At 41.7% G+C, this 19,644-nt stretch overlaps 1 protein-coding gene across 1 annotated transcript in view; it reads left to right on the top strand.

Moving 5' to 3' along the window:
* The window catches only part of ENOX1 (ecto-NOX disulfide-thiol exchanger 1), a 143,836-nt gene that overhangs the window by 111,430 nt on the left and 12,762 nt on the right, over nucleotides 1-19,644 (top strand). Inside the window, exons 9-10 of the mRNA XM_082013807.1 lie at nucleotides 3,089-3,196; nucleotides 7,945-8,001. Of these exons, the coding sequence (XP_081869933.1) occupies nucleotides 3,089-3,196; nucleotides 7,945-8,001 (165 nt within the window). The remainder of the gene's footprint in view (nucleotides 1-3,088; nucleotides 3,197-7,944; nucleotides 8,002-19,644) is intronic.

The following is a 19,644-nucleotide window of genomic DNA, read 5'->3' as shown; positions in this document are numbered from 1 at the left end:
ATCTGATCTAGCTGAAGATGTCTCTGCTCATTGCAGCAGGGTTGGATAGATGACCTTAAAAGTCCCTTCCAACCCAAACTATTCTATGACTCTATGACAGTTTAAACATTAATACTGCTGGAAGGTTTTATCTCATATCAAGTGCAGCTCATACTGCAACCAGAATGCACACGCTCTTACCATGGGGAGACTGAGCATCTTGGATGTTTTCCTGGGATTCCTGCTCATGGCTGGTCCAGAGCCAAATACAAAGATGCAGAGCAGGGAGCATCTCTCTCTCTTGTGCTCTCAGAGAGTGTCTTCCACACCACTTCCTCCCATACTCAGACAGTTTTGGAAAAAATGCCTCAATCACAAAACAGAAAAAGCTGGGATTAAAGGAAGAGGGATATAATTAGATTAAATCACAGTGGGAGATTGCAGTGGGAGATGTGAAAATAAAACAGCGGACGTTTGTAAGCCTGTCTGCAGTATGTAGAACTTGGTCATGGCAGAACCATTTGGAGGGTGCGGGTAGGATGGGGAAGGAGATTTCAGGTCTGGTGGGAGAGTAACAAGTTCAACCCATAAGTGAAACTTGATGTCCCATTGTAACAGTCATTCAGTAGTGAAAAGGCTTTCCAGGGGCAGAGACGGACTGAAAACTCACTTGGGATCTTCCAGATGGGAGTTTATACTGTTCAGAAGCATGGGCTCTAGGGTTTCTCCCAGAAGCTGGAGTAAAATCCCTGAATCGGGATGAAGGTGCAGTCTGGACGGTGGTGATGTTCTCTTTGTATATGCATGGCTATTCACTTCCTTCAGAGGCTGTGGAGCAAACGACATCTCTTGTAAGATCCTCCTCAGACTCCCTAAGTACTTGTAGCACTGCGCTGAGACAATGATAGTAATCAATTCCCATGCTTCAAGGTTTCATCTGATTGCCTGGAAACACAAAGAAGGGCTTCCCTCCCCCAGTACATAACTGGCTAGATGCATTCCTGGTTTTGTGTGAGGATCATTTCATTCATTGTGGTTCATCCCTTTGAATCATCAGAGGCTGGCCACACGGTTGAGACAAAACTTCTCAAAGACTCCGAGGTGGGGAGCAAAGACTCCTTTCTCTCAACAACCCTTGCCATGTTCAGGTGTGTAAGGTCAAACAGGTTGCACTGGGAAGGAGAGAACATTTCCCAGCCCGTATCAGGTGACACATCTGTTTACCAAACCTCAGGTGTCTCAACTTGGCCCTTCAAGGGTGTCAATGACCCTCAGAAGGGCTTATGCTATCTTTCTGGTGTCTTGTAGCTCTGCTTCTCTTCTGAGGATTGGAGTCCCTTTTTTCTAAACTGCAGATATCAGCTAGAGCTATCCTGGGTGAAGCTTAGTGGTCTGTAATAACAGGAGGTTACATGAGGTGACCAAATGGTCCCCTCAGGGCTGAAAGGTTATGAAATGTCTGGAAAGCTATAATTGTGCTAAGAACTTGCATGGGTATCAGTGTGTGACAGGTGACAGTATACACAAATTCAGTGTATCTTCTGCAAATGTAGGGAGTAGTACACAACAGGCAAAATGAACAGAGACGTGAGGTGGCAATCCATCCCTGGTGAGGAAATGCCAGAAGTAGAGCTTCCCATGCAAAAGTTGGTTGGGCAAGAGTCTCAGTGGAACAGATCTTGTTATTTCATGTAAAATCTTGTAATTTGAAATGCTCTTGTGCTGTGGTAGAGTGAATACACATAACTGAATGTCTCTTGGAGGCTCCCAGGGAGCAGTTCAGGTGGCAAGATCCATCAAAAAACCAAACCCAGCTGGACTGTAGAGTGTGTGAGATATAATCAGACATATACCCACATGTATTTTTACTTCAGTGGCTGAATTAATCCATCATATTGGTGTTCACTTACAACAGAAATACACTACCAGTAACTCCATCAGTCCCTGAAATGTCATCTGTTTCCAAGCAGCTCTGAAAACGATACTGCTGCCAAGTCCTTTGATGCCTGGGTCTCCCAGTGCAGTAGAACGAGGCCAGGGACTATTTCTAGGTTTGCTATCTGTAACTTAGCAAGATGCTGAACACCTGCAACATCAGTTTGAGTCAGAGTTACCAGTTCTAAGCACAAGCATAAACTAGGCTTTAGATACTTAGATACATGGTTAGATCAGTAACGCAAGTTAGTACAGGAATTCCTCATCCAACTACTCATTAAAAAGGAGTATGCTTACAAGCAATATGTTGCCCCAGCAAATCAGAGTTTCCTTTCTTGATCACTAAGGGAAAGCGCCATAAACTCCTTTTTAATCTCATGTTTATCTCCCTTGCTCTTCAGCAGTGTCTAACATTCATCACATCAATACAAAAATACATAATTGTTTCAGAATTAATTAAATCTACTGACCTGCTCTTGACAGTCACAATAAATCTAGGCAGAACCTAAAGCTAGCCAAGACCAGGGGACGTGGGCTTTTAAAGATGTCCCTACATCCCAGAATAGGGTTTGGACATAGCTTTTCTGTTTTGACAATTCAGATCAGCAGTCTTCCTGGCTGATATATTGATTATAGGACATCAGTCTTCCTGAACTAATAAAATATCACAGCACAAGGGGAAAAAAAGAAAGCTTTTGTCCTCTTGGCAACTCAGTGTGAAAGCTTTCCAGAATATTGCTTTGCACAGAATGAAAATGGCTGTGGGCCAATGACTAATTATATTAAAGGGCTGTGCTTTTAAATTTTTTATGTACCATAGTGTTTACCCTAGCATTATTAAAACCACCGCATATGCTTCTACAAATAAGATTTTGGTTCAGATGAATGTGACAGTCGCTCTGTGGGTGATATACTGTACCTGGAGTTTCTACTTTAGTGTAACAAATAGCTTAACACACATTAACAGATGCACTACTCGTGGACCACTGCTGCAGAAGGAGATGCAGATGAAAATAATTTACCTCTGGTCCATTTAGACACAGCAGATTATGCAACAATAATAAATGTAGGAGCAGGCTGCAAAGCGTTGTTTGAAATGAGGATTTATCAAACAGGATTTAAAACTGCTTTGGATCCAGATGGTGCTAACCAGAAACTTCTTTTGTTTGTGCAGCAATTGCTGAGCATACAGGAAGAATTAAATAACAAAAAATCTGAACTGGAGCAAGCCAAGGAAGAGCAAACACATACACAAGCGATGCTTAAAGTCCTGCAGGAACAGGTAAGTGCTGCTGGTGGGATTAAAATGCTAGTTTAGGCTTGCTGAGGAGATGGAGGACTCATGGCTTCACCTTCAAAATCCATAGTAGTCTGACCGCTGACTGTGCTGTGAGCAAGACATAACCTTATGTGGCCTGTTTGGCTGTTCCGATTAGCATTTGTGAAGGCAGCTGAGGATAACACAGAGTTTGAGAAACAGTGAAAAGGGACCCTTATTTTATACTATCCAATATTGAATTTCATGTCTTGAGTAACATTTCCTCTTACGTTATTCTACATAGATATCAGTGATGCATGTTTTCACTCTGAATTTAAAAAAAAAAAAGTTGTGAAAGTTAAATATACCTGAAAAGCAAACATATTTAAAAGAACACAGCTCTTTAAGATATTGAAGAAAAAGAGCTTGGCATCTCCTGTGTTATTCAGACAGATGAGAGTATACAAAAACCTTTCTCATAATGACATTAAAAAAAAAGTAGTTATCAAAGCAATTATTTAAGCAGTGAGCAGCAAAACCCTGTAAATCTGATTATACCTTCTTTGATATTAAGGTGTTCTATGACACTGAGATGCGTATTTGATAGTATTGCATGGTAGCATGGTAAGATGGATAGTTACACAACAAAAAGAAAATCTGGTGCTAAATCTGTAAATCTGGAGATGAAACAGTGCATTTTGTGCAAGCACAGTCTGCACAAATACACGTTGTCTGTACAGACCACATGGCTTGGACACACTGAAATCACAAGCCCGCACCCGTGTTGCGCAGGCACAGTCTCTGCTTTGAGACCTTATTTTAATCCTTTCTATATAAACTTTGAGCTGAAATTTTTAGTGAATTGGTTGAGTATTTGCAGTCTAAAGACTGTGGGATCTCAATTGCTTAGATGGCAGAGATTCAAAATGCTGGTAATTCTTACGTTCAAGATTTTTCATCATGTATGTCTGAATATGTCTGCAGACAGATTTGTACATTTAATGTACGTATTGGGAAAAGAAAATTATGCTTATTTCAGAATTTTTTAATGCTCATTATGAAAACTGTGACATTGTTCCACATCTAACATTTGTCTTTGAACATATCTAGTGACAACTATATTCTAGAAACTAATAATTCAGATTCTGTGAAAAATAAAGCTTCTATGTTCAGATACATGTTCTTAGCACTTACAGTTGCAAAGATAACCTTCTAAATGAGAGCTGGTGCAAGACAGCTTGAAGACTTACAAAAAAAATGAGGAAGAATGGATTTGGTAATGACAGAATATAAACAGAGAATCCACCAGATCTCTTGAGTTAATTGCATCTCATTTACATTTTTACAGGGTATTCAAGGTATAGCATTATAAAATATTTTAAAAAAAAAGAAATAATGACATTTCATTAAGTTATTCTATATCTTGGTAGCAATTAAATGCTGCAAAAACCTGTAGGAAGATCTTACAATGCTAGGCCCCAGTAGGGACCACCAGGGCAGACTTTTGAATCTCTGCAGACTCCTACTAATTGCAAATCAAACGTGCGCTCATGCTAGGCAGACAGATGAAACTGTAGCTGGAAGAAAGGCAGGATGGATCTGCATTTCTTTTGAGAATTAGCTCTGAAACACACCTAAGGCCAAGACCGTAAGTAGCCAGAATTCCTAAGGAGCGCTACGCAGCCAGTGGGCTTCTCCAACGACCCTGAAGCGGTTCCAAAATTTCCCAGGATGGCAGAAGCCGTGGCAATAATGTCCCCCACTTGCCAAGGCTCACAGCTTTCTTTTGCAAGCAGCACAGCACCTCTGTGTGTTTTGTCTACAACGGGTATCGAGAATCATCTAGCGGAGTCAGGTAAATATGAACATTTCTTTCAAAAACAAATAGCGCCGGGCTCTCGCCTCGATTGTATGGTTTGGTTTTGTGACTAGTTTGCTAAAATCCGCCTTTTCATCTCAAGCTGGCAGCGGGATCCCACCCTGCACGCTCGCGTGGGGAGGTGCAGCTGTGTCTGCGCGCGTCTGCTGGCTCAGCACGTCTCGCACGCATCCAGTCGCACCAACCCAGCTGTGTCCAGGCTGGGACATCCCGCTGGGAGAAGTCCCAGTTGCTTGTGCACCATATTGCATTACTGTAGCCAAAAGGCTTCTGGATCAGATCTGGCCCGTGGCCGCCAGCTCTGGTTGCCAGAGGGATCCACGCCCACTGGTTTGAGTCAGACCTATCCCACCGTGGCATGAGACATATCCGAGACTTCTAACTCCTCGACCCTTCTCCTTTGCTTCCAGGCAGGCCCTTGGTTTTTACCGGCACTAGGTCAGTGTGTTGCCTCAGCATGCTCTCTGCTGGTAACATCACACTCACCACCGACCCGCGATGGAGCCTGCCTAGGGTGTAAGGCAAGTCCTGTTTTTCCAATATTGTATGTTTTTCTGAGGTTCCTATTCCAAGATTTCACTTTTTAGGATATGAGAGAAGAACATAGTTTAAATTTGAATTTAGAAAAAAAACAATATTGGAAAAAAAGGGACTTTACCCCTTTAGTCTGGGGGAATGCAGCTGCACATTTTCTACCCCCGAGTTTTCCACCATTATCTCCACCAGTTCACCTCCACCTCCTGCTGCAGCGATCCTAGTGTAGAGGTGGATTCTAGCACCTTCTTGCCTGAGCTCTGGCATCCTTTTCAAAGCCTGGCACACAAAAAAAAAAGATTGAAATGCTCAAGCAACCTGTCTGCATTAAGGTTAGATTAACCGGTGGAGCAGTGCCGGGGCAGTGATGGTGGGAAACCATGGTGGGGTAAAAGCCTGCCAGACCAACGTAGGCCAGAGGCTGAGCCCACTCTCCCGTCAAACACGCGTGCGGCTGACGGGGAGGTGGTATGTCACCAGCAGGATGCACGCCGAGCGTTGCCCAAGGAGCCGGCAGCCACCGAGGGGTGGCGGCACTCTGTCAGCCTGGGAAAGGAAAGGCGAAAGGTAGGTCATGAGCAGCACTCCTCGAGGGCTCAGGACGTGACGTGAGTGTGAAGAGCAGTTTTACAGACCCGAGCACGCTCTCCTGACCTCATATTCAGACGAGTGATTCAGCTGTACTCAAAAGCACTGCTCACATAAGGTGAATTTCTATAATGAAGAATTGGCAGAATCGGGTAAATGCTCTTTTAGTCTCACCACGATGCAGAAATATCTAACTCTGGTGCTTGGCTGGAAGTAGCCATCTTGGCTTGTTCCTGCCAGCCACTCTCACAGTGAGGTGGTTTCACAGGATGGTTATTTTTTCCAGTGCAGGGAAAACATGTAGCATTCATTGGAAATTCATCACCCTGCTGTCAGTATAAATTCCAGACTTTTTGAGGGTATTGAAAGATGAGCATCAGTGAATTGAACCAGGACACCTGATGAGTCTGCAGTCCCCAGCTGTTCTTTGCACTGCTTTATCAGGGATTATCACCTTCCCTCTCCTTCAGGACCCGTTTAGTGGCTCGAGCAGCGGTTCCTGAACTGGTGCAGTTTACAGCCCTGCGTAATGAGGTACGCAGAGACCGTGGCCTGCTTACCTTAATTGTCACATGGGAAACTGTGAGAAGCCGGGAACTCAATCACACACAGTTTACCTGTTGCTGCCACACGGCAAAAAGATGATGGAGGTAACCTAGCCACCCTAGGGTGGTAGTCCTCCAACGCTTCTGAGTCAGACACCTAATGGAAACATGACACTGTTCCATGTCCTGGATTTTAGGACTATTGCCATTCAGGATCACAGCTGTATCATTAGCAGTTACGTCAACCCCAGCTTCTTTGACAAAACACAAGGAATGCAGAGGAAAGTTCTGTTTATTGTTCCCCATCTTCCCTCCACCCCAGATATCTATTCTGAATTAAGTTAGAACAAAAGCATGACTCTTCAGAGATTTACCAAAAGAGTAAATGGTTCTGAGCACTTCATTTAAGTGTACAAACCTCCACGGCTTATAGGCTCAGGAGAGCTGCAGTGTCTCCTCCTTTCTGTGTTTGCTCAATCACGGGATGAATAACTGCATATTTTACTGTGGCTTAAGATGGGAGCTAGGACATTGCTTAAATCTCTTGGGAATGATTTTTACAATCCCCAGTGTAACCCTGGATTTTCCCCAAAAAGCTAATCCAAGAGGAAAAAAAAAGTTTTGGATCAGATCATACATCTGGAATTGGCAGTGTCTCCTCACCTCTTCCTGCCACTGGTTAAATAAGAGAGCTGATCTTCCCTTCACCTCTGTTTCTGTCATACCCGGGAGCCATGTCAGTTATTTAGGTGCTTCCTTCCTAGGAAGGAAACGTACAGTAGGACTTTGGCATCTTGAACAGGTCAAAATATATCATACAAAAGTAATCATTAGCAAAACACTATTTAGCTAGTGGCAACTTGCAAATATTGTAAAGTTTAAATTAATAGCAACAAGAATGGGAAATGAAATAGTTTATTATTCTTGAGAGTCAATTCTGTACACTTTTTATGCCTTGAAACTACTTTCTAATCTTATTATTTAAAAAATAATGACCCAGTCTTATTATTTTCCTTTTTTTTTTTCTTTTTGCCAACCTATCAAGCCTTAAGTGTGTTAGTTTCAAAATGGTTTGAGCAAAAACCCATTAGAATTATATGCTCCATCTGTTTTTCTTATTGGAAGCTTTATAAAATGCTCCTTCAAATAAATCAAAGATAACTGTGTGAAATACTCAAGTAATGTGCTTGTTTTGTTCTGTTTTGTTTTTTGTTTACTTTTTGCAGTTAAAAAGCGCCAAGGAATTAGCAGAAATCAATGGGCACGATGAATCTCAGGCAAATGTAGGTACAGCTATCCATGTATGGGTTTAGATATATATATGCATGCATATGGCCTCAAATTTACTATTTATGTCTTAAAGCTGATAGAACGGATGAATGATTTGCACATCAGGTTTGAAGTGTCTGTTTCTTTTCCTGAAGCCACAGGTTCAAATCCCAGCAAACTTAATTTCGAGGTAGATAAATTGGGTTCCGTGCAATTTACTTTGTAGGATTTATTTGGATGAGACTTTAACAACCAATGTCCTACTTGCTGTATGTGGGTGTTAAAGATACCATGGAAACGACTGCAAGAGAAATGCTTTGCCTTAGTGTCCTGTCCAGGATTACTCAAGCTACAAAGTTATACCGTTTGCCTTTGTGGCTGCCACCTTGCAGCTGAGCAAGCCTGGCCGTTTTTCAGTTCTGAGTGAAGTGATTCACATACACATGTATAATTTGAAAACAGCTAATTTGCACAAGAGGACGAAATTAATTCATTAAGTCATTATTTTCTCCAAAATCGTTACAGGACTTGTTAAGGTCATGTGTTTTAAAACCTGCTGCCAAAAATTGCTTCTGTTATTCCCTTAATGATTGCAGTCAAAACAGCGATTTGGGTAAGGGGAGAGAGAAAAAAAGGAAAACTTTCCTGCTATGTTTGTCATCCAAACCGTGCAGCTTTGTGCTTTGTCATAAACCTATGAAAATTAAAATTGATGATATATGATATCTTCCTCCTAGCCAAGAGAACTAGCAACAGTCTGAACACTAATGTATTTTACCATCTATTTTAGTCAATGTGCTGTCTAATGGCACAGCCAGGAAAGCAGTTTTATTTTAAACCTGCATGGAAGGCTCAGATTTTTGTGAACTGCTTTGTGATAAGGAAATGTTGTCCTCTCTTTTTTAATCCTTTCCTGAATCGCATTCATTGTGGTCTGTTTCTGCAGTGAAGTCGATAGAGCCTCATAGCTCTCAGCATTTGGACAGGAGACATCTGATATTGTCTGATAGCTCCAGCAAATCTGCAATTGCAGTCTGTCTGCACAGGATCTCATGGCCCCTTTGAAAGATTCTCTTTGCAAACCAAAATAAAGACATTAATCCACTCATGATCTTGAAATGCTCACATTTGCTACCTAAAAACTTGTCTTTGTACAACAGCTGGTTGCAGGTTTCCTAAAGGAATTTAGAATTATAAGACTTAAACTTTCTAAAGGAACTTGCTTCCTCTCCAAAAATGTGGATGAAACGATGTTTGGCAAGATTGAAATGTTTTAAAGGAAAATTACCTAAATGCTTCAATTTTTACATTCTGGCTTATATGTAACTGGATAAAACTGAAGAGCCCGAAAGTCTTATTTTTGTATAATACAAAGATTGAAATAGCATTAAAATGAAACATTTCAATTGCCTAAATAGAGTGTTTCAGTACATCATTCCCAGATACCTAAAACAAAATATTTGAGAATCATTGTTTAATGGTAAATTTTTCAAAATGTAATATCTTGTTCCAGTTTGTAATTGCAGGAATTGTTTAAATGCCTGAATTTTCCATAGAATAGAAACTCTATTTTCTGCTCCTCTGTGCCTTGAGCTCTTTGCATGATGATCTCATAGCTGTATTAGACTCCTAAGAAAAGAAGTCAATACCTAACTTAATGGTGAAGACGGAAACCAGAAAGCTACAATTATTAAGTCACAGTTGCACCATGAAATCAGACAAGACATAGCACCATAAATGGAAATAGAGAAATACAGGGAAAGAATGGATGATAAAGTAATTGCTACAGTAATGAACTTTGTAAAATGGAAGTTGAGGTACCTTTTAAACAATTATCACATATCAAATATGTAGTGCTTAGGTGTTGTGCCTTGAAGGTTGTCTCTCCACATCTATTCTCAGCAGACTTCATGGTTCTTGCCCTTGGCTAGTGTGTAGGTCTGGGATGATCAAAGAGAGAAAGGCTTGGTGGCTCCTACATGGTTGTTAGTGAACTGTGATGCATATAATGGGATTAGGACATATTTGTTACAGTTGACAGGTTGAATTCAGCAAATGAAATACCTTTTCATGCAGAGCAATAGTGGGAGGTGTTGGTAAGGAAAAATGGCAATGTATGTCTATACATTGAACACACAATCTAATCTTCACACTATGGCATATTTAGATTACTTTGCAGAAAATCAGGATCCCAGAAAGGACGGTAGAAACTTTAGGCACACTGCATACACATCATGAAAGCCCATACCATAATCTTAAAAAGATCATTTTCTGAAGTCCTGAGGCTTTCTGCTGATGGCACTCATCTGCATCATATCTTACACTAGAAAATATTGTTTCTTAAAATAAAACCTGGAAATATCTTTCTTTGCAAAAGCAGATACAGATGAAAATATATACTTAGACTTATCCTGGTGTGTCTTCTACATTTCCATTATGTGAGACCATCCTGAAAGGGAAACAAGGATCTGAGCACCTTTGGAAAAATAAGAATATCCCCCCTGAAATGTGCCCAACCTATAAATGGACCAATCTTCATTTTTTTCTGTCTTGTTTTTGCAGGAGAATTGATCACAGTTAACTAAGAGGCTGGAGAACTGCCATGTTATCCTCCCTGCCATGGCAGTTCACGCACAAATCTGGGGGGAAAAAAAACGAAATTTTAGTGTATTACCAGTACATCTGTTATTTCCAGAAAGGAAAATCATCTTACAAGGCTCTGTAAACAGTCATAAGGGTGTTTCATGAGTGACTTGCCAGGTACATGCACTAATATTTGTTATGGCTGTTGACATTTCCCAGCTATACTCTGTGGCAGGAAAGGCCAAATGTCAGGCTGAAGCGGTACATAGAGCCAGGGATCCTGGCCTGGCGTTAACAGAGACTTCGACGTCCAGGATTGCCAGAGGTGCTGTCACTGAGCATTCATTTCCTTCAGCCTTGCTGTTAGGAAAAGATTGCTTCTTGCTTCTAATCAGCCCTCCTTTTAATTTCCTCTTCATTGCTGCATATAATGATATTTAATTCATGTCTCTGTCTTAACTGAAGAGAAAATAATGGACAATGGACAATTATTATTTCCGATATGATCCTCTTCTGGGATGTTCCCAGACTCTTGGGACCTGATTAGTCCCAACATGAAAAAAAATCTTGCTTGGGAGGTGTGCTTGAGTAGAGACATTCTGCAAACTGAAAATGCTAATCACATGTTTTGTGGCTAACTATAAAAGCAATTTATTCTTCCACTGTTTCTGTAAGTTCAGTGGCTTTCTGTGAAGCCCCTTGTATATAGGTTAATTCTATGTTTTGATCCGAGATCTCCTTTTGCTCACTGCTGAGTTCAGTATACATAGGCCACTGCATGCAGATGCAGTTATATAACCTGGGTGACTATATCCCTATTTTGGTGGTGGAAAGGTTAACATCCATGGTATCCCTCTATTGTTAATGGAGAAAGGGTGATTTCTTTTTTTTTTTTTTACACAAGCCTCATTTTAGAAGTACTCGGTGATCTTCTTCTAGGAGTTTGGTGCTCTCCCTTGACAGCTATCTGCCCTCCTTAAATGGAGGACAGGTCCCTTGAATAACTCCTACCCTTTGTAAAAGTACCATAAAATGGTAGTCAAGAGTATCAGTCCTCCAAAGTCAGACCAAAGCAAGAGATACATCATGGTTGCAGAAGCATTTTGAATGCCCAGGTTGCAATTGCATGGTAAAGTCCTGACTCTGCTGAAGTCAGTAATTAAATTCCCATCAGGTTAAAAAGCCAGGATTTCACCAAAAGACTTACAGGGTTACTTCATTATCACCAAGGCATAATAAAATGAATATATTTCAGAGAGTGAAACTGATTTCACGACAAGTCTTTTTGCCAGCTTTTTTTTCTGTTTGAGTTTCATTGTTTGAACAAAGTAATGACTTTGACCTCATTCATCTGTCTGCCTCCCGTTAGCATCTCCAGCAGCTTGGACACAATATTCTGTGGGTTTTTCTCCAGACATGAAATCAATAATATTAAGTAGGGCTGTATTTTTCCATTTGAATGCTTGAAGCTGTTGTCAGAGCATTTCTCAAGTTCAACCAAGCGTCTTACATCTGATGTTGATTCTTCCTTTAATTTTTCCTTTCTGTATCTGCTTTTCAAGCAGTTACCAGATGATCCCTGACTCTGAGGAGGAGTATACTCTGGGTGAAATATTTCAACAATTTTAATAAATTGCTCACTTTATGCTACACTGAAAGTTATTCCTAACTACACTCTAGTCTTCTCATTTCACATAGTATGGTTAATCATTGATGATCTTTACCAAAGACAAGTAAAGACAGTTCCTAAATGACGCTCATTTTTGCAACAAGCTGGGCGAAGGTTTAAAATGTTAACCCCCTTCAATTTTTGGAGAAGTCTATAATTCCATCAAACTCATCAGAGTTCAGTTCTTGTACTTCACTATGCAAATCTTTAATAGAAGCACCCAAGGGTACCTGCTGTGAACATCCCATGCCAGTGTATGTGTTAGTACACACCTGCCATAGGATGGGGCACCTCTGTGCTGTGTGACTGCCTCACGACAAGCCAGGTGAGATGAAAAGGGCCATTGAACACAAGGAGAGGAGAAGGAGCCAGAAGAGTGCAAGGCCTCTTTAAATCATCCCAGTAGTTCCGGACTACGGGCAAAAGTTGGTCGCCTTTACTGATGGAGATCCCAAGTGATTGCTGATGCTTTTGCTTCACTTCCTTGTAAGTGCAACAGCCATTTCCTGGCCAGCCCACTCTTCAAAAGCCTTCCTGTCCGCAGGACAACACAGGCTTGTGGTAAGAAATGTGCTCTACATGGCCAATATAAAAGCAATTTGGGCCTAAAGTTATAGGCCAGAAAACCCCAGTGCAGGGCTTGCACACATCAGGATACGTGTGTGTCTCTTCTGTCTGAGCTTCCTGGGTTCCTGGCGTTTGGAAGCTGTGAACCTCAGCCTCAGCAAGCTGACGTGAGCCAGGGAGTAGCTGCCTCAGCTTGGCTGGGGTCCTCTGGCCTTGCAGCAGGCATTTCTGGAGCACATGGGAGCAGGTGGGTGCTGCAAAAAGTGAGGTGACAGCAGCTGGGTGTGTTTGAGGGCAGGGAGAGGTGCTGGCAGCATTTCTGTACCTGAGAGCTCAAGGTTTATGTCCCTTGCAGGGGATACCAGAAGTTGGGGTTTGCTTCTCTCCTCCACCTGAGAAGGTTCAAAGCTGCATTTCTCAAGAAGAGCATGAACTACGTGCGCTCACCAGCCCCTCTGTTGTAACTGCTCCCCTTCGCAAGATTGTATTTGGTCAACTAATTCATTTAACAAATGCAGTTAATTGTCTGAAGAGAACAAGCAAGAGTAATGGTGCAGTGCAAGGATGAGGATAGTGCCTTGAGGAGAGAGAGACGTGGGGTTTGGTTTCTCATCATGGGTGTGTTATGTTGTTAGAAGGTGCAAGAACCCTGCGCCCTGACTGGAGTGAGGCATAAAGCCCCCGGGGATTAGAGAGACCCCTTTACTGTCTGTATTCAGGTTCTTCTGTTGTGGTGGGGCCAGGACTGGGGGGTGAGGAGTGGCCGTGCCTCTTTCTACTCCCTGACTTTTCCCTTCCAGACATTTATTTGTAGCCCTTCCATCACTCATTTCTTCTCATTTCCTTCAATTTAAGGCATGTGGAGTATGATAAATCCTAGCAGCTATGACTGTTTGCCCATCAGCAGCTTTCCTGCTTACCACGGCAGGCATGAGGAATGACCACCTCATGAATTCAGTACCGCGAGTCCTGAAAAATAACAGGAGTTGAGCTGTCTCTTTAGGACCATGTTATCAAAGAGCCTGCTCAGCCTTCAGAAGTTCTTACACACTGATAGATCAAGTCCCCCTGAGTTCCCCTCTTCACTGCCCCAGCCCTCATTCGGCACATTAGAGGACAGCAACAGAGTTTCATTAGCACGGTGCTGGCTGAATCACAGTCTCTGCAGTGTCAGCCACGATCTAACCCTACGGGGGGCAAATGGCTACAGCAGACCGAGATGTATTCTGACATGGACTGTGCTACTTGAAGCAGATCTGGGCTGTAGCAGTAACCCCTTTGTTAATGTGCAGTAAGAAATCACACCACTTCCCTTGTCCTTAATTAAAAGTGTCAGAGTAACATCGTAACTTAACTTTTGATTGGAGTGAATTCTCATCATCTGACAGAGGAGAAGAGAGAACTCTGAGACATAATGATAAAACCTATTCAGCCACCCACTCAGCAAATCACGAAAGTTTTTTGACTTTAAATTTCATATGAGCTCCACAGGGAGACAGTTCTTCAATGCCCAGAGCTACCTGATATTTTAATAATATCTGATCATTATGTCTTTCATCCCAAAGCATTTTCCCCACGTATTTATACTGCACACGTACACAGGAGTCATCCCATCATTTCTAGTGAGGAATAACAGCCTTATACAGATGCAGCTGTGTGCTTAACCCACACAGTGTACAAGGCAGATTGGCTTGTCAGAGCACTTGGGCTCCCCCGCAACACCCTGAAGGATGATGGGCCGCCTCTGCTTCAGCCACAACCTACTACTGCAGTCCTGGGTGTTGTACACCACATTCATGTTCCCTCCAACCTGCTAGAGTCCTTCAAGGAATAGACAGCAAAAAGTGACAGAAGCGAGAAAGGAACTTCAATATCCCCAAGATACACTCTTCTTGGAATAAGGGTCCATCATCCTAATCAAGATCCAATCCAAAGGAATGAGAACTCCAAAATGTTTGTTTCATGTACTTTTCATATATTCAGATGTGGAGATTCCTGTGAATATGGGAGTTGCCCTGGGTTTTCAGTTACATAAAATTAATACCTTTCAAATACAAATCCTTGCTGAAAACCATTCACCCTCATAAAACATTTAAGGTTGTGGCTTTTTTCCCCCAATAACTTCCTTTTATTTCAACAAAGACATTTTCAAAACAATTCTACAAATCCCAGAAGGGAAACAAATTGCCGTTTTTTCCCTCTTTAATTTTTTTTAGAAGTGCATCATTCTCGAGAAGATTGCTAGAGCAATGTTTTTGTTAAAGACCATTTGAAAGGGCTTTCACAGGTTCTCACTCTCAAGTAAACATGAAGTATCCCCTCCTACGACAACTTCAGCAGAGTTGGCGGGCAGGTGATGCTTTCATTCAGCCAACCATTGGTTTGCTGCAATTCCCTAACACAAAGTGTGCAAAATGACAATTACCTTTTCCCTTGCAAAACCACCACCTTCACATCACATAAAACATCTGTGTTAAGTCATCAGGAACCTACAAATTCAGCTTTAGAAAATGAAGCCACCTGATCATACTTTTAAAAATAAGCATGAAGTAACTTTCATATTAGTCATCCATGTTTTGCATACGTACATTCCCATAAAATAGATGTGCTCAAATACAATGAGAACAATATAAAGAGATAGTTTCAATGAGAAAAGCATTTTCAGATTATTGCTAGTTGCCTAAGCTCAGCAGGTGAAAGTTATAATAGTAAAAGCTTTGTAATGAAAAAGTTAAAAGCATCTCTCTGGCAAATGGATCGGAAAAATAGGATGTCAAGAGCACCATAATACAATTAATCTTCACTGCTGAAAACAATTCTATCATGTAGGATAAATCAGACAAACTAATCTTAGATGCATAGAGGTGCATTTGAAGTGCTTCGTTTGCAAGGTCTTATATTTGCTGTTCTAATTTTTCTTCATTGTTGTTCCTATAATTTCAAGGATAGATGATTTTTCAGCCCAGTTGTCATCTGTTTATTTGTTAAAACCAGTGCACTTTTAAATTTACAGTTCTGGTAAATTCTGTATTAGTGTACTTTAAAAGTAATTACTATGTGCTGTGGCTGAGAAAACCAACACTGGTTTCTTGCATAGCACAAAATAAGTTATCAAGTGTAAGCTTCATCTGAATGAAAAGGTGACACCTGGTCTGTATCAGTTCTCATGATAGACCAGTCACAAGCAAAAACTGTTAACAACATTCACCAGCAATGTAGTATATGGCAAACACGTACTTCTGCACCACTAGGTAAATAGTAGAAGAAAAGTCCTCTGAGACCCTAGGAAAAAAACACCAAAACCCAAGGGTTTTTTACTGTATTGGTGACCTGGTTCTAACTCTAAAAGTAGTGCAGACTGCTTGTTAGAACTCTGGTTTTGGGCAGATGGCTGGATGCCTCGTTCATTGCCTTATTCTTTTTATATGTGATGCAAAACTGTAATTTGTTACTGTAAACTGAGTTATCCCAGTGCACATAGAAAAGACGAAGAAACCTCTCTACATATGGATAGTGTGTCAGCAAGACCACCTAAATTAATGTCAGCCACTTTACTGAAATCAACTCTTAGGATGTGAGGAACCAGGACCATGTAAAGTATAATATTCCTATTAAGTAGTTAATTTGCTAGCACAAGATCAATTCATTTTCAGTAACAAAAGAATTATATTAATCAAAGATTATAAGCAATTTTCTAGTCATTAAAGTATTTTTAGACAAGGACTCAGGAGAGTCAGAAACAGTCACTGTAAGAGGACATGCTGAAAGAAGAGCCATGTAACACATGTGATGTTCCTGGAGAATTTTGAGTTACTTTCAGAGTTCAGACCCTCAATCAAATTTCCACACGTCACATCACAGCACAATGCTGTAGCAGCCCGTGAAGGGGAACGAGCTCCAGTAAAGGAAGAATTAGAGCCATTTGGCCCAAACCAAGCATTGCTGATGTCAGGAGTTGCTGAATCCTGCAGCCCAACAGAGGCAAGGTGCTCGTAGCTCCATGCCACCAACCTGCAGCGAGGCCGAGCAAGTATTCCCCACAGGCACGTGCACAAACACATGTATACAACACATGAATCACGTGCATACATATACACATGGCCAGCCACACAGATCAACACAAACTTAGCATTCATAAACAACATAAACAGCACTGATGGCCTCATATTGCTCCCCTTTCTGACTGACCAGGATAAAGACCCATTAGTGGGAAATACATATGCAGACTTACATATATATACAATGTATGCAATCCCTCCAGTAGCTGGCCCTTGACTCTTAGTAGCTGCCTCACACATATACACACACAAACAAGTCTCTTAGTCAACCCCCAGACCCCACAACATCCCCAGGTGCTGGCTTGGACCCTCTGGTCCTTCCAGTAGGTCACACACAGTCTCTCTGGTCTCTCCCGGATCCATTTGAGACCTATGGCCACTTCAATACATGGCTCCCAAGCTTATTATACTGCTCAGTGGCTAGTCTGGCTTGATGGCCACCAGTGATCGCAGAGCAGCATATGCACACGCTCTGGTCTAACTGCAGCACCCCAGACTGTCTGACCCCTGGTCCAGCTGCTGCGCTCAGATCCCCTTTCACACCTCCATGCACACAGAATAGAGAGTCCCTAACCCAGGAAAAGAGTTAGGAATTTAGTTTAATGAGTGGAACACACTGATCAGAGCATGGCATGGCCACAAGTGTGTTGACCAGTAACCTGTTTATATGTGACCAGGCCCTTTTATCCCCTTCCCAAACCATGATCCTTCCCTTTTCCTGCCTTTTGTTTCCCCACTAAGGACCCTCAACTAAGTCTTGTACAATCCCAAGATTCTCTTCCCCTCATCCCATAACAAGTCCCATACCCTATAGGCAGTGTCCCCCTCAGTCTGTAAGGTGATCCAGAGAGCATTTCCATTGACTGGTCTTGGTAGGTGTCACACTTGACCCCTGGGGTTGATGCTCTCCTGTGACAGCCCTGGGAGTAGGTGGGTCAGGGGACTCTCTTTTCTCTGATTAGGTTTTAGGGCTTTCCCCATCTGTGATGATACCTCTGTCCTTCTTTGTGCTCGTGGAGATAAGACTTTAATCACAAGTATAAGCAGCAAGTGATGGTCGTTGGAAAATTCCTTCTGAAGGGGACAGAGGCACCTATCTGTTGATGACACATTTCCATGTTGTTTGATGAGGGTGCAGAACTGGGATGTTGCAGAGCAACTGCTGAGGCATAACCAGCCATTGGACTATTACTCCTTGTTGTGCATCCATGAGCTCAGACCCCGCAGCTGATCCTGCTTTGAGCAGGAGGTTGGACTAGAGACCTCCCAAGGTCGCCTGAGTGATTTTGCAATTCTGTGATCATCTGAATCACAATCACTGTCTGTGAGTGTACTCATACATTGCCACATTTGCAAGGAAATTTGATTTAAGCTAAATTTAATTAAGTTCTTTCATTGTAGTTTAGCTCAACTTGGATTGAATAATTTTGTATTCACCATAGATAAGAACATAGACAAGGACAGTAGCCCATTCTCAACTGACAACCATGTTAAACTGTCAGAAGTTGTCCTGTACCTCAACCTTGCATGTCCCCATAAATTTAAGATGCCTGAGTTGATGTGCATTGAAACTATTGCAAGGCTTTCATTCACTTGATTGGAAATTGAATTAGGCTCCATTCAGGTTAAAACAGCAAGATTAAATTTTCAGATGTGGGTCCAAAGTACATTTAAAGAAAGACCAGCAAAGCAAACACAACTATACCAGACTTCAAGACATCCCCAGGTAAATGAAAATAAATGAAAAATGTGCAGTCTTCATGTCGCAGGCCAGTTTCTACCCATGTTTGCAGTAGAATCATCAAACCTGTCTAGCCATCAATAAGCAGTTTGGGCAAGCACATCAAAGGTCTAAGTCCAGTTCTGTGGACTCAGAGCAGGTACACGTATGCCTTTCAAGAGCCTGAGGACTGCAGATTTGGTATCACATGTGCATGGTTCTTTCTTCTATCAAAATCATAAAATTACCTTTTCTTTTCAAGCTTACAGTATCTCTCTGGTCTGCTGTTAATAGCCTGTAAGATTTTTGCTTATGTTTAAGTTATATAGTTTTTTCTCATCCTACTCGTTTTCTCTCATAAATCCCCTGGCTGTTGAGAAAGTGTGGTGTATCCGTTACATCTAACAACATTCAGCAGTTGCTGTGTCATATGAGTGCTCTGTCACTGGTGTCCAACATCTAGTCTTTCCTTCTTCTGCTACAGTTTTAATGCCTCAGACAATTGGCTTTGTACATAGAGTACAAACACCAATATATCCTGCAAACTCTTCCAGGGTCTGATTGATAGGATATTTTTTTTCTGGGTCTTTCAGAAAGTATAATATTAATTATAACCCCTCACCACACAATTCTTCAGAATCCTGTATACTACAATAAAAGGAAAGAGGTCTTTGAAGACAATATGAAAGCAGTCATCATTCCCCCTAGCCTTAAAGGTAATTATCAAATATTTGGATTACCCAGATAGTGGAGGGAGTATTTCAGCTCTTTGGATATTTGTCATTTGCATCCTGGTCACATGCCAGATGTCTTCAATGTCACATTCATTAAACCCCACATTCTGCCTTTCAAGCAAAGTCCCTGAGCAACGGGTGATGTGGAACTGCACTAGTTTCCAGGTACAGCAGCTACTATTCAAGCCCCACTGAGCTCTTGTTCAGCATTTATGGGGAATAGCAAGTCATCACTCCCCTCATTTTTAAGGATGCTGGCTGGTGTATGTTTTCAGGATCACCGAACTTTTCAGGCTAACGGGAACCATTTTTGCTAAAGAGAGAAG

This window comes from Phaethon aethereus (genome assembly GCF_964289735.1).
Source record: "Phaethon aethereus genome assembly, chromosome: 1".
Classification (NCBI taxonomy): domain Eukaryota; kingdom Metazoa; phylum Chordata; class Aves; order Phaethontiformes; family Phaethontidae; genus Phaethon; species Phaethon aethereus.
The sequence above is the reverse complement of the archived record's forward strand: the minus strand, read 5'-3'. Positions and strand labels throughout refer to the sequence as shown.